This window comes from Rhinolophus ferrumequinum, chromosome 24 (genome assembly GCF_004115265.2).
Source record: "Rhinolophus ferrumequinum isolate MPI-CBG mRhiFer1 chromosome 24, mRhiFer1_v1.p, whole genome shotgun sequence".
Taxonomy (NCBI): Eukaryota; Metazoa; Chordata; class Mammalia; order Chiroptera; family Rhinolophidae; genus Rhinolophus; species Rhinolophus ferrumequinum.
The window spans coordinates 41,285,053-41,308,766 of NC_046307.1; the positions used below are offsets into that span (position 1 = coordinate 41,285,053).

Genomic DNA, 23,714 nt, shown 5'->3' on the forward strand with positions numbered 1-23,714 from the left:
GCAGGGGCTGCACCCCTCTGTGGGCCAGAGGTTGGAGCCCTTTGTGGGCCTGAGCTCACCTGCTGCGGCTGAGGTTCTAGAGGGCAGAAGCTGTTATTTCAGGCAGGTGTAAACCTGCCCTGTCTTGAGAATTCAAGGTTGGGGCCACTACAGAAAATATAAGGATCATGGGACCAGTGGGAAGGGGCCGGGCCACACCATTCCTGACTGCGGGTGCAGTCAGGCTAACAGGGGCCCCATCTTCTGTGGATGCAAGAGCTCACCATCAGACCCCAGATCATAACCTGGGGATGGATGCAGACAGGTTTGGAGGGTTGCGGGTGGCCGGAGTCCACCGACCTCACCTTCTCACAGCCCCTAGGGCGACCTATCGCTTCTCCTTCCCTTTGCTTCCAAGGCCTTTCCTTTCCCAGAGGTGGGCCCTCCCCATGGTCCTGATCAAGGGTCTCTTCCCGGAGACTCTTATTGCGTTTATTCAGCGACTCCTGGTCCGAGCAATTGTCCTCGTCCACTTTGGGTAACCTACCCCCCCACCCTCAGTTTACCTATCATTGGCCCTACACTCACTAGTGGCCCCAGAAGCTGGGCGGGTAAGCGGTGGGCACCTGGTCCACCCGTTAGAGTCCTGATCATCCGCAAGGGACCGCCCACGTCCAGATCTGACGGCATGAGGGCCATAGGAATGGCTTCCACGAGGCCCCGTAGGGGTCATCACCTCTCTCCATTGACGTGGGACCTGGGGAGGGTCCCCAAGACGGGGTGGGCCCAGCGCAGGTCTGGCACTCAGTGCAGTCCCTGAATGATTGAATGAGGAAGCCAGGTCGGCTTTGGGGAGGGGGTGCGCTCAGATCCGCTGGACCTCCCGGAGTTCTCCAGGGTCAGGGCAGGGTCCCCAGGGATGGGGTCGGGGTTTCGGAGCAGGGCGGATGCGCCTGGGTCTCCAGGGGTTGGCTGGGGTCTCGAAGTGGGGGACCGGCGTCTTCAGGGATAAGACCCGGATCGCGGGGCAAGGAGCGCCGGGGTCCCCAGGGGTGGGGTTGCGGGTGCGTATGAGAGCCGGGTCCCGGGCCGAGGGCGCAATCGCACGCGGTGCGCTTCCTCTGGCTCCACGCACGCCCCCTCCAGCAGCCGCGCTCGACCCCGCGTGACCGGAAGTGCCCCCCCCGTGGGCTCGGGCGGGGCGGGGCCGGCGGCGGCACTTCCGGTGCCCACGCGCCGCCGCCGCGCAGCTACGGGGCCGTCACTTTGTGTAGCGCGGGGCGCGCAGGCCCTGCCTGGCCCCGGCGTCCGGCAGCGGCTTGGTCAGCCCGGCGCTCGTGGTGAGTGGGTGGCGGGGCCGGCGGAAAGCGGCGCGGGCGGCAGGTGCGGCGTGGGCGCGGGCGTGGGGCCGGGGCCGAGCCGCCCCTCGACGCCGGCACGGGAGGCCGTGGGGAGGCCGCGGCGCGCGGCGGGGCAGACAGGGCCTGGGCCCGCGTTTGGCGGGGTCCCGGCGGCTCGGTGGCCGGGCCTTCGGCGGCCGCGCCCACGCCTGATGCGGCCCGTGTCTCCCCACCGGGGCCTGCGCGATGGGGCGGGCTCCGACCCCCAGGACCCGTCCAGGCGGGCAGCACGAAGTAGGTGGGCTGGGGAGGACACGCGCGACTCCTCCGGAGGTGCCCGCCACCGTCTGGGCCCGAGGGCAAGTTGGGTCATGGCCACCCCTGGAGACACACCCATCTAAGAGGGGTTGTCACTGCCAGGGCCTCTGCGGGAGGCCGTGACCCAATGAGCCCTCTGGAGGAATGGAGGTGACTTGACCACCCTCCCGTGAGCCCCCCACCCTAAGCTTGCTTAGTGACCTTGGGGGCCTTGTCTGGGTCTCTTCCCTCATGTGCAAATGGAGGCCCCCCGGTGGGCTGTTATGATGAGTCGTCTTCTAGTGCCTTTAGGCCAGTAGGAGAACCCATCATTGGGATTGGATGGGGTCTGGGCTGCGCCATGTGGCTGCAGAGGTTGGTGAGGGGCTGGCCTTTGGTGGAGGACCCAGTGGGGGTTGCAGGGGAGCAAGAGGATCAGGCCCCCATCTGTGCCTGTGCCGTGAGACCCTGGAACTTGGTTTGCTTCAGCAAGTGTTGGCAGGTCTGGGGAGCTGCCCAGCGTGGTGAGGGAGCTGGGATGGCCCATGGATACACCTGCACCAGGAGCAAACCCAGGAGCTCAAGTCGGTGGAACGACAGTGAGGACCCTGGTAGTCAGGGAAGGAAGGCTTCCTGGAGGAGGAAAACATGGAAGACCTTGAATAACGGGTGTAGTCAGTAAGGCCACCCAGAGGGAAGGAATCCATGTGCACCCACACATTTCCCCTACTTCTCCACTTTTGTGGAGAATTTCTAACAGTTTTCAAACTTTGCCACTTCTTTCTGTACCTGGGGTCCTCCCTTCTCCCTATGGAGGGCATCCTGTCAGCCCCAATTCTAATCATGGGTCTGGGATGACCTGTAGCTTGTGTTGACAAAGTTGCTTACCTTACCCTCTGTGGCTTCTGCCCTGGAATTGGATGCCAGGAAGTGAGCAGAGTGTGTTTCTGGTGGGCCGACAGGCTGGAAAGAGAAGAAAGGAGAGTGAGCGGGTTTGGGGGCGCATGCCCAGCACCCATCTGGCCTGGGAAGTCAGAAGGAATGTAGTGCTCAAATTACTGAGGTCCATTTTTCAGAACCATTCTGTTCTGTATTCTGTGTCGGGGTATATGGGGTGTGTCACTATGCAGCCCCCTCGTCCCATCTGCAGGGTGACTGCCAACCTCCACGGCTGCTGGTCCTTTCCCTTCTCTGGTTACCAGCAGGTACACTTGGGAGAAGAGACTTCAGGCCAAAGCTCTTTGGACACAGAGCCTCTCCAGTGCCTCTGGGGTGGCTTCCAGTTGGAAGGACCCTCAACAGTAGTCAGTATGTTCTGGAATGTGACAGTGGGGCCAAAAGATTGAGTTTTAAAAATGTCACGTTCATCACATTGACTACAGACTTCAGTCATTTCTTCAGTAAGAATTTCAGCACTTACTCTGTGCCTGGCCTGGGGGGATTCAGAGATGAATGAAAGGAACTGGTGGCTTTCTGGAGTTGACCGTGTATCTTGAAGACAGGCAGTGAGCAGACAGTTCCTTAAGTGTGTGAAAAATATGGGTGCTGCAAGGGCAGAGTCCAGGGCACTGTGTGTAACTGGGGCCCAGGGGGCTGCTGCCTCCAGAGGATGAGAGAGGAAGAGGGGAGGAGAGTTCCAGGGAGAGGGGATGGCACGTGCACCGGTCCTGAGGTGGGACGAGCATGGTCCCACTTTATTCCAAAGCCACGGAGTTTTCTTCTTTTGAGTGTCAGTTCCTGGATACCGCGGCCTGGCCTGTGGGAGTCCACTCTGGGTGGTGGCCAGGCAGGAGGCAGCTTTGCCTGGCTTGGCATGGAGTCTGGCTCACCCTGAATTTGCAGCCTGAGGCCTGGGTAAGAAAAGCCCTCCTCTGAGCCTGAGGTAGGAGCAGTTGGAAAACCTCTGCGGAGGATTCTCATTGCCCCGAGTGCTGGGCAAGGCTGCATGCTCCTGGAGGTGGCTAGGGTGACACATAGCACACGTTTCTACACCTCAGGCACCTTCACACACCCAGAGAGCTGTGGAGACCGGCTCTGGGAGAGGCTGCAGGCTGGGGTGAGTTGCCTCCTAGGCATAGTTCTTTACCTGTGAACTTGGGTTCAGTGGTTGTGAATCTAGAATGGGGCTGGAGCCAGTCGGGGGGATCATAAGGGTTGGGACAGAGGGGGCTTCTGGGCACCAGTGTACCCCAACCCCTGGACTTGCGCCTTGACCTCTGGGAGGAGCTACATGAATGCTCTGAGCTCCTGAGCTATTAAAGTGTGGATTTTAAAGCAGCAGCTCAAAACAGTTCAGAAAGTGGGTGTACACTGCCTTATGAGTAGAAAAGTGATGAGTTCTGGAGTAAGAGCTAATGCCTGAACAGTTCACCTGGGGGGACCCAGTGGTCTGAACTGTTCTCATGACCCTGGGTGTCTTTCTGCCGATGACCCTGTCCTGTTTTAGGGGTTCTGTGGCAGATTCTCTCCATTGGTAGAGCCATATGAGCTGGGGTGCGCCCAGTTGCCCTGCGCGGCCTGACATTTCAGGATCCTTCAGGGGTTCATGCCCTCATCCCAGGATTCTGGGTTGTTGTATTTGTAGTGGGCTTGGCTCATGTTGGAAATGAACCTGTTCAAGTCAGATACTGATGGAGCCGGTGCTGGGTGATGGACCTGTTCTTAGGCTTACACTCAAGAAGGAGCCATAGAAACTGACTCATCGAAACTGTGACTCTGTCCTGCCCTTGGGACTCCACTGGGGCTGGTGAAGGACATGCAGCTGGGAGGGAGGAGTGGCCCCAGGGCCCGCAGCCTCCCTTCCTGTGTGGCATGGCTATGTCTCCCCTGAGTGTCTGGGTTGAGCTGGCTGTGACATTGGTCTAAGAGTAGGAGACTGTAAGCCACTGAGGCTTTGACAATTCAGCTCTGAAGATTCTCTGATCCCCAAACTTGAAGAGATGTCCCAGGGCATTTCATATCACTTTTGCTGGTCTAGCGATGAACCAGATCTCTGAGCTCTTCCTGCTGAGCTCTTTCCAAATGTCTTGGAGGGAGTGAGGGGCAAGGGAGACGCAGAGCGTAAGGCAGGGGTGTCCAAACTTTCTTCAACATTTTTCACCAAGGCCATATGCGGTAAAATACACAAACAGCCGGGCCACTCACTCGAGGTGAAGGACGTATTGCCTCACCTGGTTTATTTAAGGAAACTAAATACATTTTTGGAATTTGCTGCGGGCCAATTAACAATGGATTGCGGGCCGCAGTTGGCCTGCGGGGCCGCAGTTTGGACACCCCTGGCGTAATGTATACTCAGGTTCTCTTCTCTGCTGCCCCTTGCAGGAGGCAGCCTGACCTGCTGGCTGCCCAGGGTAGGTTGTACCTGTCACCTCTGCCCTGTATCCCACCCTGTCTCACTTCTCACCTGTCCACAGCCTGCCCGTGCATAGACATCTCCTCTGACATCCCCTGCCAGGCCGAGTTCGTGCATATTGAGGGCTGGGTGAGCACCTCCTTCTACCTAGCAGGTGGGCTGTTCCTTGCAGGCCACACTCACCCCTTTCAGCTAAACTTAGGCCATCCTCGGGCCATGTTGCCTGGTCCTTGAGGATAAAGACCTGGGATGAACCCCTGATTTACTCCCAGCAGTCCACCCCAGGTGTAGTTGCTGGCAGGGAAGAGCTGAGACCACATAATGGGGGGTCGCGGAGAGGGGCTCTTTGGGCAGCTTATGTGCAGACAGAATGTCTTGTTCTGTCACATAAGATCATGCAGAGGTCCAGTCCTGCCCTCACTACACAGTGGGTGCAGGACACCCTGCGTCCCACCTGCCGGCGTGAGGCCCGTGCTGGGCCCGCTCATCGCTGCCTCCCGTCTGTGATCCAGGCCGAGCTGAGGCTTCCGTCCAGAGAACATGGCAGCCCTTCACACGGCTCCAGACTCCCCGGCCGCCCAGCTGGAGAGCGCAGAGGACAGCTCGGAATGTGATCCTGAGCAGGAGGAAGAGGAGGAAGAAAAAAGGGAAGAGGTGGAAGAGAGGGAGGAGGAGGAGACAGTAGGGGAAGAAGCGGAAGACGAGCTGGATGCAGACAGGGGGCCGCTGGAGGTGGAGCTGCAGGAGGACGAGGACGTGGAGGTGGTGCCGGCGGACACGCAGAGTCCAGAGTTGGGGATCCAGGAGCGCCTTTGCCGCGGTGGTGATGCCAGGCTCCCAGTTCTTCAGGGAACGGGTAAGAAAAAGCTGGCGCTGGGGAGGGAAGGGAGGTGGGGGCTTGGCGGGCAGGCCGGGACAGCTGTGTGGCCCAGGAGGGTGGAGCTGGGCCTGGGACATCAAGGACCAGGCTTTGAAATGGGCAGTGGCCAGGAGCTCCTGACCATGCTTGCTGAATGGGCAGAGGTGGCCAGGGCAGCGAGGCCCGATGCCAAAGGCAGCTGTCTCCTAAGAGATCTTTCCCCTCAGCCCTGCAGGCTTCCCAGGTTCCAGCCCTGCCTCGGGAGGAGGACCTGGGGGACGAGGACGACGAGGATGAGGACGAGGATGAGGACGAGGAGGAAGATTTCCTGACAGCCGGGTCTCAGGTGAGCTGCCCTGTCGTTTGGAGCTCAGGTAACCAGGCAGCGTTTCCCCAGGGTGCTGGCCCCCTGCTGTCCTGGAGACCCCTGCAGGCAGGGCAGCAGCACTTCGGTCCTCAGGCCCAGGCTGTGAGCTGGGCTGCAGCTGCAGGAAGCTCTGGGCGTCTCCAGCCCCTAAGCCATGGGATGTGGTTCCACACTCCTGGGGCCCACCTTTCCCAAGCCACTGCAATGTCCTGGTCATGTGGCCCACCACCCACTCACCTGCATTGTGCAGTTCCTTCAGAGGCCTAGCTCTCCCTCAAGGGAGTGCTGTGCCCCTTACCTGGAGTGCTTGCCACCTGCTAAGCCGTCAGATCCAGCACCAGCGTGCACTCTCGGTTTAGTTGGTGCCACCTGTACACCCAGCCATGGGCCCTCACACTACTGACATGACCTCTGGCTTGAGCCAGACAGTGAAGTAGGAGGGGACACAGCAGCCATGCAGCACGGCTGGGGGCTGGGGCTTCGCTGTCCCCTGACGTGCGTGTGAACCCTGGCTCTGTCCCGTGTGAGCTGGGTGTTTGCCTTCTCTGAGCTTGGGTCCCTAGTCTCAGAGTGGGAATGGGGTCCCTGCCTCACAGGGCTGCAGCCCGGCCAGGAAGCCCCCAGTACACGCGGGCATTTGTAGGCCCGCTGGTATGGGGTGTTGGGCTGTATCCCCATGCGCTCCATGTTGCAGGGCCAGTCCCTTGGTCAGTCCCTTGAGGTAATCTTCCATAGCTCCCTTTGTAGGCCCCATCTCTCACCTGGGCAGTTTAGAGCAGTGAGCAGGGCTCTGTGTTTTCCAGGGGCTGGTGACCTTTGAAGATGTGGCTGTGTACTTCTCCCTGGAGGAGTGGGAAAGGCTGGACCCAGACCAGAGGGACCTCTACAAGGAAGTCATGCAGGAGAACTATGGGATCCTGGTGTCCTTGGGTAAGCAGGGCCTTTTGTGCCGAGGCCTCCTACTGCAATTGATGTCTGAGAGGGTGTCTTCTGGAGCCCCAGGGTCTTGGAGAAGGGGATGCTGGGGCCAGCTCACCTCCCGGGGAAGCCCCAGGGATAGGGATAACCGTGCTTCTGGGTGGGGGTATGTCTTGGGGGCCTCATTGTACCCAGCATTGCTATGAGCCAGGTAGACACTCCCCAGAGACCTGGAGGGGTGAGGAGTCAGGTGATGGATGAAAATGTGTGGAGGGGCTTGGCAGGAAAGCCACAGCTGTCAGGGCAAGGCTCTAGAAAGAAGGGAATGTGGAATTTTCCAGAAGGGGGTAGGGAAATGGGAGGGCTGGTCCTGGAAAGGATGACGAGGAGAGAGGTGTGAGGGCCGGCACCTGCGGGAGCAGCCCCGCAGCTGCCCTTGGTTTTTCTCCATGGCAGGATACCCAATCCCCAAGCCCGAGCTGATCTCCCGGCTGGAACAAGGAGAGGAACCGTGGGTCCCAGATAGCCCCCGTCCTGAGGAGGGAGACATTGTCACTGGCGTCTACACAGGTGAGCATGAGACAGAATCTTGGGGGATTTCTGCCAACACAGCTCCGCAGAGCTTTGCCAGGTTTCGGCCTCTGCTGTTGCGTGGTCCAGTGGTCTGGGCTACGGGGCGGGCTTCATGGGCTAACCTCGGCCTTTGTGGGCTCCCTCCTCTTGGTCCCAGTTTATGGAGGCCCGAGCGCTGGGAGGTCCCTAGGGAATCTAGAGATTCCTCTTAGGAGCCTTTAAAAATGATCCTCGGTCCTCACCTTGAAACCTCTGTGTGTTTTTTGTAAGTGAGGGCTCAGAGGGGCTAACAGACTATGGGCCAGGTGCCAGCAGACTGTGGGTCCTGACAGTGTTTTAGCCAGTCCTGTGGCTTCTCCACCCATTTGACCACCACTGAATAAAGGGTCCCCCTCAGCCTTCCCTCCTCTCCCAGGAAGGCCCCGGGAACAGGCCCCTGGCCTGGGTGAGCAGCTCTGGGCCTTCCAGAGAGATTTTGGGAACATGTGTACAGGAAGCGCTCAGGGTGGCAGATGTCTCCAGAGACCTGGGTCCTGGTTCTGGTTCTGTTCCTCCCACTGTCTGAGCCTCACTTTACTCGTCTGGAGAATAAAGAATTTGAACTAAACCTGTAGTTTCCAACCTGAGGACGTCGGACTGTGGGATCTGTGGAGGTGCCTCATGGAGGTCTGTGAGTTATTCTCAGTGTTTCAGAAGGTTCAGTGGAGGCCCTCGCACACTAAGTACATTTGGCTTTGGGCTGGAGTGATGCCAGCCTAGTGAGGGGCACTGGATGTCTCATGCCAAGCACGTGCCTGGATAGACTTGGAGCAGTGTGTTGATGTGTTTTAAAATAAAAATACAGAAAAACGCAGAAAGTGCCATGCCTACGTGTGTACTCTTGAGAGTATATTCCCACATACTGTTTATCCTCATAACAGCCCTGGGGAACAGCAGGGGAGGGATTCTTAGTCTCATCTCGCAGATGAGGAAACTGACTGACTTGACTTGGCCTCGGTGGGCTCAGCGCAGGCCTCACTTTCCATTTGTTGCAGGATGGCCTGTCTGCCTGGGTATCCACATTCTCTGGGACCCTTTTGGAATCTTTCCTGGGCTTCAGAGTCGGGAGGGCTCTGGCCAGCAAGAAAGTTCGCTGTTGCCTCCAGGATGAGACTGGAATGTCAGTGACGTGTCCAGAGGGTCTTAGAGGGACTCATGCCTTGTTAATGGGCACATCTCAGAAATGCCACCTGGAGGTGAAGGGGCCACAGGCTGGCATTGGCCTTTTTCTTGTCATGGGGATAGTACTCCCAGTTCTCCATGCTCGTTGGAGGGTGCTGGGCTAGAGCCACATTGTGCCCTGTGAACCTGGCTGGGGGCTGGCTGGCTGGGCCAGTCACTGTGTCCGGCTCATGGGCCTGGAATGCTCCCCGACTCCTCACCCCGGGCCCTGACCTCCTGTAGAGCCCGAGGTGGGTGCAGGATCCCAGCATGTGTCATCTGTCTGCTGGGGACACACAGCAGCAAAGGCTGGGGTCACTGCAGAGTGAGTGCATTGGAGGTCCTCCTTAACTAACTGGCCTGTCTGCTAAATGGCCTCCCTCCCCTCCCCCACATTCACTGCCGTGCAGCTGAGCTAGTTGGGGATTGTTGGGACTGGGCAGGACAGACGCTAACTGTTCTGAGCCCGACAGAGTTTCTGTGTTTCTAAATTGTAGCCTTGCGGAACACAAGTGTATTTCTTTCTTGTGCTTCTTGACAAATTGGGCCACATATAAGGACTAGATTCTGGCCGGATTCTCCCACGCAGGTGCCGGGCCACCTCCCGGTGCAGACTGGAAGCCCACCGTACTGTCCTTCCAGCTCCTCGCCTCTTCTGACCCCACCCCTTGCCTGCCGCCTTTCTCCTCACCCGAGTTAGAGGGCAGCATCCCTCCCTCCCTTGCAAATGCCCCTTATAGTCACCAGGCAGCTCCCTGGCCCAGGCTGAACCCAGTTTCTTCCCATTCCACATCCACACTGAGCAGGAATACACCTGGAGAAAAGTGTGCTCTCACTCCCCCTCTCAGCAGATCAGGGGTACAAGTATGCTCGGCGTGTGGCCACAGGGCCCTTGCATTAGTGCCCGGGTACGGCACCTCCTGGAAGTGCCTTGGGGCTCTGCTGACAGGTTGGCCCCTGGGATTGTCATGAGGCCTCAGAGCACTGGGCTTGGCCTAACTGGTCATCACCCAGGGTCAGAGTCCTTAGGAGCAAATGTCTGAGGGTGATGAAATGCCAGCTCTCACTCCCCAGGGCCTACTTCTCTGCTCTCTCCTGTGGGTTCTGGAAGCAGCAGCCATGTCTGACCGCCTGGGCCAGTGGTAAGAACCCCTGCCCGTTTTTCAGAGCGTCCTCTCTGCCCTGGCTCAGGTCTCTCAAGTTGACCTAATAAGTCCTCACTTGGCTCCAGAACAGGTTTGGATCTAAGCATCAGCACACTCCTTTCGAACTCTGTCTCCGTCACAGCCTGGGTTAACTGGGCATCCCCACTGCAGGAGCCAGACCTCCTGACCTTGGGTCACTTTGGTGTAGATGACTAGGGAACAGAGCGTGGCCTTGGGCAGACTGGTCTCCCCTTGGGTCCCCTCCAGTGGCTACTTCTTGACATCTTGTGTTGGGAGTGCAGCCACCTCCGACTGCTCAGGGGCCTGGGTGCCCCCTTGCTCACTGTCAGCGATGGCCTTTACCACCCTGCTGCACATTTAGTGTTTCTCATTCTTGGGCAAGCAGCCATGCTAGCTCCAGAGCTAGTGATGAGCTCCACGAGGTTTCCTCCCAGGATTGGTCCCCTCTGCAGAGCCCACCATTGCTCACAGGCTGAAGTGGGACAGGGCAGAGCCTCACCTTCCCAATCCAGGAGGCTTCCTGCTGCCCTCAGAGCCCAAGGAAGAGGTGTTACGGATGAGCCGTTGGGACCCAGCTCACTCCTCCCAGCTTCTCGTCCAGGAGGTGCTCACTGACCTTTGGCTAGGTCCCAGGGTGCACACTCACCCCACTAAAACATGTACTTGTTCCTCAGCTTGAATCCCCCTGCCTTAGGGAGTCTCAGATTAAAACTACTCAAGACCCTCACCAGTCTAGAGGTAGAATCCTTTTTGAGACTCACTGAAAGAACTCCCAGCTGACCTGACGAGCAGCGCAAACTCCTGTCCTCCATTGTCCCCTCCTCACCCTCTGGGGACGGTCCAGCCTTCACAGTGACGAGGAGCTGGGCCTTTTCTGTGCCGTTTGAGGGCATTACCACTTCATGTCACTCACTTGTGGCCATGGGTGGCAGTTGGAGGTAAACTCAGCTTAATAACAGGAAACTTTTATTGAAAGCTTATTTTTACTATAATAGTATATTATTAACTGTAGAAAACGTAGAAAGTGTTGCAAAGTGTGAAAAAATAAAACCACCCATTTAAAAAAAAATTTATTGGGGAATATTGGGGAACAGCGTGTTTCTTTCCAGGGCCCATCAGCTCCAAGTCGTCCTTCAATCTAGTTGTGGAGGGCAAAGCTCAGCTCCAAGTCCAGTTGCCATTTTCAATCTTTAGTTGCAGGGGGCGCAGCCCACCATCCCATGCGGGAATTGAACCAGCAACCTTCTTATTGAGAGCTCACGCTCTAACTAACTGAGCCATTCGGCTGCCCCTCTGGGGGCTCAGAGGCAGCTCGTTGTCTTCAATATAGTTGTGGAGGACACAGCTCACTGGCCCATGTGGGAATTGAACCGGCAACCCTTTGGTTCAGAGATCGTTCTCTAACCAACTGAGCCATACGGCCACCCCAAAACCACCCACTTTTGCATTCCTTTATATAATACAGTTTTTTTCATAGTTGAAGCCATGCCCTTGCAGTTCTGTGCCTGGCTTTATTTCCCTCAGCACTGTGCTTTGTTTCCCCATGTGACTATGTCACCATATATGCAGAATGCCATACAGAACACAGGACGGGGGCTGAGGTGGGGTGGGAGGCTCACCCACCCTTCCTTCTGGGACAGGACTCAATGATGCAGGCTTCCCTGCGAGGCTGACCCTGGTCTCAGCCCTGATCGTGGACATGGGTGGGGTGGGTGAGGGGGTTCCTACATCTGTTTTAGGAACTTGAACCTTCCAGAGGCTAGAATCCTAAGGCTGGACTACAGCTGGGCAACCACCGTGGACAGACAGCACAAAGGGTATATGAGGAAGCATGCAAGTGGTTTGCAACACCTGGACCCATGGGCCAGGCATTTTCCCTCTGTTCCCTGTATAACTTATTGCTTGCTCCATAAATATTAGTTCTCTCCTGGGTGAATCATGATGGCAGGCATACCAGCACTCCCATTTTATAAACTGGGAAACCCTACAGACCTGACCTCATATCTATGCTCTGCTCTGCTCTGCAAGAAGTCGGGTGTGGTTTGGTGGAGGAGAGACAGAACAGCAGGAACTTGAGGGTCCTTGTCCTTTTGTGATGGGAAGTGGCTTGCAGCTCACTGTCAGTCTGAGCCAACTTGGGACAATTTCCCAAATACATGGCTCAGGAAAAGCCAGACTGGGGGACAGCTTAGCGGGGAAGCCTGGGCTTTGCTCACACAGTTGCTGGAGCTTCAGGGTGAGTGCAGAGAGCTCCTGGTCTCCTTTCCTGGTTCTGCTCTGGGGTTACAGGGGACATCTCTGGCTGCTGACCAACCTGAGGCTGGTGGAGAAGAACCCAGAAAGGGAGGGATGCTGAGCAAAGCTTAGGTGCTTATAGGTCCAGGTACTCAGCAGCCAGGTTCCCGGAAGCCACGATCTCCTGGGGCAGGAGCCTGCAAGGGGCTGCTGTCAGGGCCTCTTCTCACCTGTCTTCTGGCCTTCCCTTGTCGCCTTCAGGAGCCTGGTTCTGGACCGACGACATAGAGGACCACGAGGAGGAAGACGACGAGGACTTCCTGGCAGAGGTGGCCGAGGAGGAGAACGAACCCCCGGGGCTGTGGTCAGCGGCCTACGGCGTGGGGGATGTGCCTGGCACGTGGGGCCCGGATGACTCGGATTCGGCGCAGACTCCGGAGGGCTGGGGGCCTGACCCGGGCGGCCTCGAGGCCCTGGCTGAGGGGTCGGAGATGAAGCCTTTCCTGCCGGTCCGGGAGCCAGGCGCGAACCTGCTGGCGCCCTGGGCGTTTACAGCGGAGGTGGCTGCCCCAGCCGGCAGGCCCGAAACCACCTGCGATGTGTGCGGCAAAGTGTTTCCGCACCGGTCTCGGCTGGCCAAGCACCAGCGCTACCACGCGGCCGTCAAGCCCTTCGGGTGTGATGAGTGTGGCAAGGGCTTCGTGTACCGCTCGCACCTAGCCATCCACCAGCGCACGCACACTGGTGAGAAGCCCTTCCCTTGCCCAGACTGTGGCAAGCGCTTCGTCTACAAGTCGCATCTGGTCACGCACCGGCGCATCCACACTGGCGAGAGGCCCTACCGCTGCGCCTTCTGCGGCGCGGGCTTTGGGCGCCGCTCCTACCTGGTCACGCATCAGCGCACGCACACGGGCGAGCGGCCCTACCCGTGCCCACACTGCGGCCGCAGTTTCAGCCAGAGTTCGGCACTCGCGCGGCACCAGGCTGTGCACACAGCCGACCGGCCGCACTGCTGCCCCGACTGCGGCCAGGCCTTCCGCCTACGTGCTGACTTCCAGCGCCACCGGCGTGGTGGCGGCTGCGCGGAGCCCGGCAGTGACGGCCCTCTGCGGGAGTCCTGCGAGACAGTGCCCGCAGCGGGGCCCGAGGAGGCCGAGGCCGAACCCGGGCCCGAGGGTCCTGAGACCCGTGAAGCAGACAGAGAAGGCGAGGCCGAGGCGAGAGAGGAGGTTTCTGCGGCAGCAGAGGCGCCCACCCCCAGGAGCAAGGAGGATCCCAAGCCGGACAGGCGTTTCCTCGAGCTGGGTAACGGCCTGGGGGAGGGCGAAGGTCCTTCCTCGCACTCGTTGGGCTTTCACTTTCCCGTGCATCCCAAGTCTTGGCTCCACCCGGACGGCTTCCCGATCCTGGGCCTTCCAGACTTCGGGGAGCGGCTGCCGGCCGACAGGCGCCCCCTGTCCGGACCTCTGGGGGGCCGGCTCTCCCTGGTGGAGGGTACAGGGCTAGCCTGCGACCCTTTTGGCGGCACGAGCGGGCCCGGGGGCGTTGGTGGCGGGCTGCACGCCTTCGGGCCTGCCGTCGGTGGGCTGCTGGCTGAGCCGGCCCCTGCCGCGCTGGCCGAAGAGGAGAGCCCATGGATCTGCTCTGACTGTGGCAAGACTTTCGGACGCCGCGCGGCGCTGGCCAAGCACCAGCGCTACCACGCGGGTGAGCGGCCGCACCGCTGCTCCGACTGCGGCAAGAGCTTCGTGTACGGTTCACACCTGGCGCGCCACCGGCGCACGCACACAGGCGAGCGGCCCTTCCCCTGCCCCGAGTGCGGCGCGCGCTTTGCCCGCGGCTCGCATCTGGCGGCGCACGTACGTGGCCACACCGGCGAGAAGCCCTTTGTGTGCGGCGTGTGTGGCGCGGGCTTCAGCAGGCGCGCACACCTGACGGCGCACGGGCGCGCGCACACAGGCGAGCGGCCCTACGCGTGCGGTGAGTGCGGCCGCCGCTTCGGGCAGAGCGCAGCGCTGACGCGGCACCAGTGGGCACACGCGGAGGAGAAGCCGCACCGCTGCCCCGACTGCGGCAAGGGCTTCGGCCACAGCTCGGACTTCAAGCGGCACCGGCGCACGCACACGGGCGAGAAGCCCTTCCGCTGCTCCGACTGCGGCCGCGGCTTCGCGCAGCGCTCCAACCTAGCCAAACACCGGCGCGGCCACACAGGCGAACGGCCCTTCCCGTGCCCCGAGTGCGGCAAGCGCTTCTCGCAGCGCTCGGTGCTCGTCACACATCAGCGCACACACACGGGCGAGCGGCCCTATGCCTGCGCCAACTGTGGCCGCCGCTTCTCGCAGAGCTCGCACCTGCTCACACACATGAAGACGCACCGCAGCACGACGGGCGCGCCCGGCCCCTCGCCCGGGCCCTCCGCACCCAAGGCGGAGGCGCCCGCCAAGGTGCCACCTGGCGCAAGCACTGGCACCGGGCCCGGGGATCGTGGCAGCACTCTGCTGGAGTTCGCGGGCGGAACGAGCTTTGGCTCTGAGCACACGGCTGCGTTCGAGGGGCCCTCAGGCGCCTACGAGGAGAGCGTCCTGTGAGCGCCCGAGGCCGACTGAGGCGCAGCCCGCTAGGCCACCGACTCCTCCACGGGGTGACCAGGGCACCGGCTGCTGCGCGCCGGCCCTTTGCTCCTCTCGCGGGGCTGAGGGTCCCAGTCTTGGTGCGGTGCCTTCCCTCAGCCCCCGGCCTCGGGCTTCCCTCCTGCCCGGCCCGAGAGCCGGGCCACCCAGCTCCTACAGCCATGTAGAGGTCACACAGGGAGAAGAGAGCCGAGCAAACGAGGCGAGGGCCGGACTGGTCACCCCGACAAAGACTGCAACATCTCTGGGTCGGTGCTTTGAAGCCAAGCGGTAGGGATGGCAAGCGATGTTATTTATTTTACTTGGATTCTGACTTGGGTGGCCCGCGGGACAGGTGGCCGATGAATTTGTAACAGGGATTGACAGCGAGGTGGAAGCCCTTGCGCCAAGGGAGGGTGGGTGGTGGAGGGCGGAGCCTCGGCTACTTCCAGTGGGTTTGCTGACGACGTTGTCCATCCCTCAGTGGAAGACTTAGGGACCTTCTGGTCGTTTGAGTATGTCCGGGGTGTTTTAAGGACTGTGCGTGTGGGGAAGCAGGGGAAGCCTTGTGAGTTTCCAAAGGACAGTGTGCCTCCCTACCCAAGGGGATGGAGGTACAACTGGGAAAGCTTTGATTCCGACTCGACTGGGGGTATTTATTTCCATTTCCTGAATGGCGTGAGAATCGGGGAGGAGGAGCAAACGCCAGAAACCAAATCTGTGGCCCCAGGCTGGGGGGTCGCAGGTGTTCACCTGTCCTGAGGGAATTTGAAGCCTTACTCTCCGGAGTCACCCACGCTCCTCACCCCACTTGAGCACCGAGGTGGGCCAGGTGCTCGCCACGCTGAGCGGTTTTAGTCTCAGCCTCTGCTTTGACTCCTTTGGTACTCACCTTCCGCATTGGAGGTGGCACACTCAGAGATCCTCGGGGGCCCCGGGCCCCAGCCTTCACCCCACTGGGCTGCCTGCCACCTCTCCTGGAGCAGGTGGACACAGGGGGCCCTGCTCTTCTAAGCCCCACGCTCATTTAGATTTAATAACCAAGTGTAAAGTGACTAAGGTTGGTGGCAGGATCATTTCTCACATCCTATAATCAGGGCTCTATGACACCTGCAGGTCCTTTTAACTCTGCTTCTGTCACTTTTCTACACTGGAAGCAGGCAGTGTTTCTGTTTAATTTCCCATGCCACAGCCTGGGCAGTCTGCACAGTGGCGGTCCACTGCTGGGGGTGAGGGCCTGAACCCATGGCTCATGACAAACCAAGCACCCAACTATGCAAGGCCTGCACCTGGCCGGCACCATCCCCTCCAGGCTGGGCCCTTGGGAACCACGGGGCGGGTAGCTGAGGCATCACATATGTGAGACCCACTCCTCCCTTAATGCCTCTTTGGCCAGTGTGAGTGGGGCCAGAAAACAGATTCTGAAGCAACTACATTCCCTTTTAGACCTAGTTCCTTCTGTTTTAGTATAGACATGGCCTTGGGGCCTGAGAGCCAGCAGCCAGGCTGCTAGGGGCTGGGGGTAGGAGGCACAGTAGTCGGTGGGTGGGAAGAGGGCCTGGATGGTGGTGGTAAGAATTAGCCTGGCTGGGTGAGGGGGTGGGGTGGGGTGGTGAGGAGTGCTGGGGTCCTGGTCTCCATCTCCTCTCCCTATGGGACAGGATCCTCAGAAAGGGCCAAGGGCAAGGTGGGCTGGCCCCTCATGGCCGGGGTCTGGCTCTTTGCTGTCACTCCTGGCACGCCCCTCGAGTGCATGCCTTTGGTGCCCCTCCTGGGCCCAGCTGCTTCTGCCCTGCCCCATCTGTTGGCAGGAGGACCTAGCTTTAATAAAGACGAGAAACGAGCTTTCTGACTGCATTCCGTGTTGTTGCTGCTCCTCTGTGCCCTCAGGGAGGCGCTGTGAGGCCTCAGGCCCATCTTGTTTCTGCAAACATTTTTCAGGAGTTTCTCTTTTAGGAAACCAGACTTGGTCTGTGAGGAGTCAGCCCAAGATGAGCTTGGCCCCTGCAGCCTGTGTGTGCAAGTCTTTCCCCAGAAGGCCACGCCCACTGCCACATACTCTGTAATCCTCTCACCTATACGGGGACATTCTTGTGTTTGGGATTGTTTTGGCCAGCCTTCCCTTGGTCCCCTTCCTGGTGGTCCAGAAACGTACCTGAGTCACAAACCCCTCCTCAGAAGCCCCAATACCACGTGGGTTTGTCCAGGCTCACCTGCTCTGTAACAGAGCAAAGCGTACCTCCCCAGGGCCCCACCTACCTTTGACCTGATTTATTGGCTTCTCACCACACGATGTCCCCACGACCAGATCTGACCCTCCCATCCTTTCCCTGTGGGTTTGAAAAATAGTTACTGTGAAGTAAACACTTGTCAAATGTGATTTGGAAGCATCAGAACAGAACCCAGTATTTCAGATTTTTTAAAAAGACAGGCTTTGTGTGGCAGATGGATGTTAAGACCTAGTTAAAAAGCATGGCCTTGAGGATCTTAAAATCTATTCGGAAAAACGAAATTAGTCCCTGATAGAGCTGACAATTGTCCAGCCAAATCGTTTTGAATTTGGTGGGGGGTAACCCCAATCCTGATGGTCACAGAAAAAAAAAAAACAGCCTTTCCAGTTTTGAGAGGACTTCTGAATTTCTGGAGTCCTGATTCATTCCACAAATGCCAGTTTAGCACCTCCTATCATTACCAAGGAGGAATGGAAGCCCCCAGTGACCTGTGAGATGTGACCCTTGAAACGTACTTCGAGGGTTATGAGGCCCTGAGCACCCCTCTTGCCTCCACCTACGTTTGTTATTTTCCTGTTTCTCTATTGCTCACATTTCCCCAACCTCTTCTCTCCTGAGCCTTTCACTTAATCTCTTCAAACATTTCCTTCTAACCCTTTTCCTTTCTCTAATTGGCTACATATGGAATAAAGTATTTTGAAAATTTTAGTTATATTTATTAAATAAAGCTTTATGATCCTTGTTCATTATTTAATTTTTTTCCTGATTATAAAATACATTCTAGTTGTAAGAATTCCAACAGTACAAAAATGTGTTAAGTACACTTTTCATCTAAAGAGTCATACCACAAGCAGCCATCAGACACCAGGGTTGCTGCAGGGGGTGTGGGAGCACATTTCTTCTATGTACATGGAAATGTTTTCAAACTAGGGACATTCTTCACATATCCTTCTGCAACTTGCTTTTTTCATTCAACAATATATTAGGACAGTGTTTCATACCTGACACAGCTACTTCACTCATTTTAACTCCCATCACAGCATTTCATTGTATGCATGTACCATAATTTATGTAACTACTCTGCAAATGGGTGTTTGGCTGTTTCCAACTTGTCACTATTACAAACAATGCTGCAATGTAGATTCTTGTACATCTGTATTTGTGCAGTTGTGCAGACTTTTCATACATCTGTTTATATTATATAAAGTCCTGGAAGTAATGTTGTTGGGTTGAAGGAAATGCATAGTGGAATTTTTGGATATAACTACATTGTCACCAAGAAAGGCTAACTCCAGTCCAACAGCATATTCACCAGTGCGGTGACAAAGTGTTGGTGGCCCATGTCTTCACCAACACGGGGCATCAACAATCATTTTAATCTTTTCTTTGTTCTTCTTACAGAGAGGTGAATGGTTTGCATTTCTCCGTTCCTTTTTAACATGTAGATAGGTTACGGTATTTAAGAAACTCATGGCGTTTGCCCAGGTATTTCTGTGGCTGTGGGTATATAATATCCCCACCCCACCCAAGTTAATAGCTTCCTTACTTTCTGGCATGACAAGATGTCCCAGGCTCACCTGGAAACGTTCCTACCACAAACCTCTAGTCACTCAGTTCTCCAAGGAGCCCTGATTCCTTTAGTAGGAAATGATTTGCACAGACCACAAGTTGTGTGCTGGGGTGCCCAATGCAATTGGATTGATTCTTTTTCCCTAAGGAAAAGATTATTTCCCATCTAGAATTCTATATCCAGCCGAGCTATTCTTCTAGTTATGAGGACCAATCATGCTATGTTTAGACATGCAAGAATTCAGAAAATTTACCATCTGTTAAACAATTCTTAGCAGGCATATCAGAAAACGAAAGACACCCAAGAGGAAGATTTGGGATGTAGGAAATAACGGAGCCAGTCCAGGAAAAAACTGTCCAGGACAATAGCCATGCATCAGTGTGATCTGAGCAAGAGGGTGAGCAGCTTCAGGAAGTAGATCTTGGTGGAACAGGGGAACCTGCAGAATAGAAAATAGGGCTGAGAGGTTGGGCATGGAAGAGCAGAGCTGTGGCAAAAGGCAGGTCAGAAGGTAAAAACCGATCTCAGCTTGGAACAGCGAACAGGGCATCTCAGGACCAATAAGTGTGCTATCTTCATGCACAAACTGTGTCGGAGAAACCAGGGTCTTGCTCCCACCTTGAGACACAAAGTGAATGTTGATATCCACGTCTGATGGCTGAAGTGGCGGCCACTGTGAGGCTCTGTGCAGTTTTTGTTCTGTAACTTTTTTAAACTTTGAAGTTACGTCTTCATTTTTATCTTTGACCATACTGAATATACTTATTTAAGTTCCTGCCATATAGTTTCATAAACATAATTTCTATCTGGAGTGAAGTCATGCTTTGATTGGTAAATCTGTTTGTTGTTTTTGTTGTTTTTCTTGGCATTAGACTTCTTCATATTTTGGAAACCTACTTTGTAGGAAGGCTCGTTTTGAGTAGAAGAGTTGTTTATTTTTTTGGCTAGTGTTAAGTTTTCATTCTCTTTCTCCCCCTGTCCAGCAGTCCAGCAGTTGTTTTTCTGGTGTTTAGGTTTCATTCTCTCTCCCCCTGTTCAACAGTCCAGCTATTGTTGGTTGGACTGTAGTAACCAAGAGATGTGATAACAGTGCGCTCCGGGATGAAACCAGGTGTGTTGCAGGCTCAGGGAAGGAGGCAGCACGTGTCTGGGCTGGACTCCTGGTTGGGAAGCTGGCTCTTGGTCCCCTTCACCCACCTCCCTAGGTCCTCCACTCCCTGTAATCCCCAGCTACAGGTGGGCAGCCCTGTTCCCAGCTCTTTCACCCAGTGAGCCTACCTTTGGTCCTTTCTCACCACGATCCTTTAAAGTGTCCTTTCTCCCCCAAACTGAGCTTGTCTCCTGTCCTACATGTTGCCATCTCCACCCAGAAAGAAATCCTAAAGACAGAACATGAGAATCAACATCTTGCCATAGTGATTCAGAAGGCATGACTGGTCCAAGGAATGATTCTTAACTGACCTGCACCAAGGGCTGCACTAAGTGGATGACACCTGGCTCAGACCCTGTCAGAATGGGCTGATCATCCCGAAAAGAAGTCCCTGAAAGAATGCTACAGCCTGTGTGCACTGGATGTTGTAAAGGGCCAGGTTTGGGATGGGGGAAATGAGAAGAGATGCTAAGATGAGGTAAGGATAAAGCCCAGGGTGCTGAGAACCAGAATCAAAGAAAGGATTGGATGATGGAAAGTTAGAAAAGACTGGAAAGTCAGGGATGTCTGCCAACCCCCAAGCCCTGTGTTCTCTTCCTAATCCTCCCTGGTAGTGAATGGCAAAGAGCCACAGCACACTTAGTCAGGAGAGGGATTCCAGGCCAGAAACTTCCTGGATATATCAGTTACTCCAGGGGTGAAATTTACATAATATAAAAATAACCACTTTGAAATGTGCTGTTCAGTGGCATTTGGCACATTTACAGTATTGTGCAACCACCACCTCTATCTAGTTCCACAACTTTTTCATCATCGGGAAAGGAAGTTCTAAAATTTACTTATCTTTAAGAATTTGCTTTTGAATTTCAAAATCTTGAATCCAGGCAAGACTTACGTACTCTCATGTGTGAGTTAGGGATTTCACCCTAATTGTACTTGAGGGTGGTCCAGGGTTGAGCTAACATAATACAACAGAATCTACTTTATTCTCCCACCAATCCCAAAGGCCCCACTGTCATTTGGTAAAATGTTAACTACCCTTTATCCCAGGCCTGTTCCCTGGTTTCTCGTGATCCTTTTTTTGTTTTCTTTATAGTAAAATTGTCAGAAAGTTGTGCGTCTGAAGGTTCAGTGGAGTCACGTCTGGGAGAACGTGTGAGATACTCTTTTCATTCTTTTCGTTGTGTGCATGTTGACATACTTTCTATTTTCATGTATCGCATCTTAAATTTTGCCCCCTCGTTTATTTCTTTTTCATTCACATTTTAAAAAATTGCTTGGCTGTGCTAATTTGGTTAAATTTTTCATCTGTATTCCTGCATCTCTCCCTTGCTTGGCTGCTGTGAGGCGGCCCCTCATCCCCAGGGGCCGAAGTCGGCGTGGAGCCGGGCTGGGGTGCCGAGGGGGAGGAGCGGGATACAGTACAGTGCGGAGAGGTGAGGGCGACGTCAGGTCCCTGCAGGCCCCACCCCTTGTGTGGGCGGAGCCTCCCGCGGGGTTTGCGGAGCGTCCCGCAGGGTTTGCGGCGCGTCCCGCAGGGTTTGCGGCGCGCGCGGCCGGGGGCCGCGTCGGGCTGTGTGCGCAGGCGCGCGTCGCTCCTCGGCGCGGCATGTGGTGGTCTCGGGCTTCTGTCGGCGTGGTCCCGTGTGGGGCAGGCGTGGGTCCTGGGGGTCGGGCCGTGGTCCGCGCGGGCGGGTCGAGGCTGACGAGAGGGGCGCAGCCTCGGGGCCGCTCAGGCCGCCCTTCCCGGTGGGGGCCTTGTCCACAGTGAATGCGGCGGCGCCCGAGCGAAAGCGCCGGAAGTGCCGCGTTTCGGGGAGAGGCCGCGCTTGCTGCGGGGTCTCCATCCTCATAACATCTGAGGCGGCCAGAACGTGGCCCAGAGTCCGGAGCGACCGCCTGCCCCGCGCCCCGCGGATTAGGCAGGTAAGGTGGGACCAGGTGTTGCGCCTTGCCTGCAGGGCACGGCGTCCATAGCCCGCCGCTGCCTCCTGCGCGGTCCTGGGGGTGGCGCCGGTTCCTAAGGCCCCAAATGCATACCTGAAGTGCGTGTGCCCGACGCTTGCCGGCGGCTGTTTGAATTCTGAGGTTCCTTAGAGTCTCCTTAGGTCCTGTGGACAATTCTGCACAATCGAGCCGCGTGGACCCTCCCTGCCCGTGTCCCCAGTGCCGTCCAGCAATGCTGCCTGCCGTCATTAAAAAGCCTCGCATGTGCGCCGTCCAAGGGGCCGAGAGCACTTCACTGTGCCAGCCTGTCTTTGTCCTCAGACTCCTGCTTTGCACTTGTAGAAGTGCGGCCTGAGGTTTCTGGCAGCTGAGTGTTCCTAGAGAGGCAGATCCGGGGCCCCTGATGAAGTTTCCAGCTGACATGAATTTGTTCTCTAGGCTCTGCTGGAACGAAGCAACGAAACTGAGGCCAGAAGGAGGGGTGTCAGGAACAGGAATCTCACCAGGAATCTCCTTTCCTCCAGCCTCTGACCTGAGACCCATCAGAGCTTCAGAAGAGTAAGAAGAACCCAGGAAAGGAGGAACCAAAGCTTGAGTGATTTCACCACTTCAGAAGCTGTGAGTTTGTCGAAGAGAGAAGGGAGGTGGGGCTGAGAGTGCTGGTGAGCAATGGACTGCATGAGAAATGTCACCTCATTGAGGGCATGCTGGGGGATTCTACAGTTGGGAAGCTTTGAACCTTCAACCCCTACCCCCAAAACAGCACCGTTTCCAGAAGCTGGCAACTTTCTAACCACGTCCACTCACCTTGTCTGGCACCTGAAGATGTGCTGTTCTGTCTCTCCTGATCTTACAGGGTCAAGAGAAGTCGTTCAGGGAGGGCTTGCCAGGGTTATCTATTTTTGTCTCATTTGACAGAAGGGAAAAAAGACTGTGAAAGGGGAAATGACTTGTCTAGGATCAATAAGAGGTGAATGAGAGAAGTCAGAGCCCCTGACTCCTGGCTTGGTGCTGACCACACAATCACATGGATACAAGTTCCATTATAAAAGATTCTTTTGAGAACTAGCAATCAAATGAGAAGAAACAGTTTTTTCAAAGACCTGTGTTTAAGGCACCAATCCCTTTTTCCAAAGGTATATGAGGGTTCTTGGACTCAAGGGGTTAGCACCATTGGTAGCGAAACATGTACAAAATAGCCTTTTGGGGATTTTCCCCTGCAGTGTCAGCTTTAGTGAAGGCGTCCATCTTATGTCATCTTTTGAGATTCTATTATTTGCTTGAGAATTTGGTTTTAAATGTTGCCGAGTTAGTGATAGTGGGACATGAAGAGTTAAAGCCATAGGGAACACTGCAGGTTTAAGGAGTCACAGAGGGATGGAGGCTACCTTCCTCTCCTCCAGGATCAAAGGTAGAAGTTTTTAGGAGGAGAATTGAGGAGCTACAGGGCTAGCTAGCTTTCATTGTTCTATTCCTCTTTCCTTTTCCAGGTATGCCTTCCCAGGTTTTAGCGCTCTTCCAAGAACAACAGAAAATGAACATCTCAGGTGAGTTTCTTTTCTTTCGTCCCTGTTTTATTTTCCAGTGGATTTCATGGCTTTTGTAAGTGTACTCATATGTTAAGATGGAAATGGGGAAATAGATTAAAAAGAAAAAAAGTTACTTCTGAGTAAATGAAGAGTGAGTAAGGGACACCTCACTGGCTGTCATTTGTGTAGTCATGCGATCATACAGTCATCAAAAGTGAACAGTATATTTGTCTTTGATCTTCCTCATTTACACAGCATTTTCACTGACCATAAAGAGAAAGCAGCCCGTTATTCCTAGGATAGAAAGACTTCCTGGCATGGGAATTTGGAAAACATGTCTTTGAAGGTCTTCAGTAGTGAAGAGCATAGTAATAACTCTTCTGTTGCCAGTA

General features: G+C 55.9%; 1 protein-coding gene across 1 annotated transcript; it reads left to right on the plus strand.

The window, feature by feature from the left end:
* Positions 1-1,187: 1,187 nt before the first annotated feature.
* On the plus strand, positions 1,188-17,501 carry ZNF316 (zinc finger protein 316). The gene is made up of 6 exons (XM_033095662.1): positions 1,188-1,319; positions 5,481-5,824; positions 6,055-6,173; positions 6,998-7,124; positions 7,569-7,682; positions 12,548-17,501. Exons 2-6 carry the CDS (start codon positions 5,509-5,511, stop codon positions 14,872-14,874), a joined length of 3,003 nt encoding a protein of 1,000 aa, XP_032951553.1. The 5' UTR covers positions 1,188-1,319; positions 5,481-5,508; the 3' UTR covers positions 14,875-17,501.
* Positions 17,502-23,714: the final 6,213 nt, after the last annotated feature.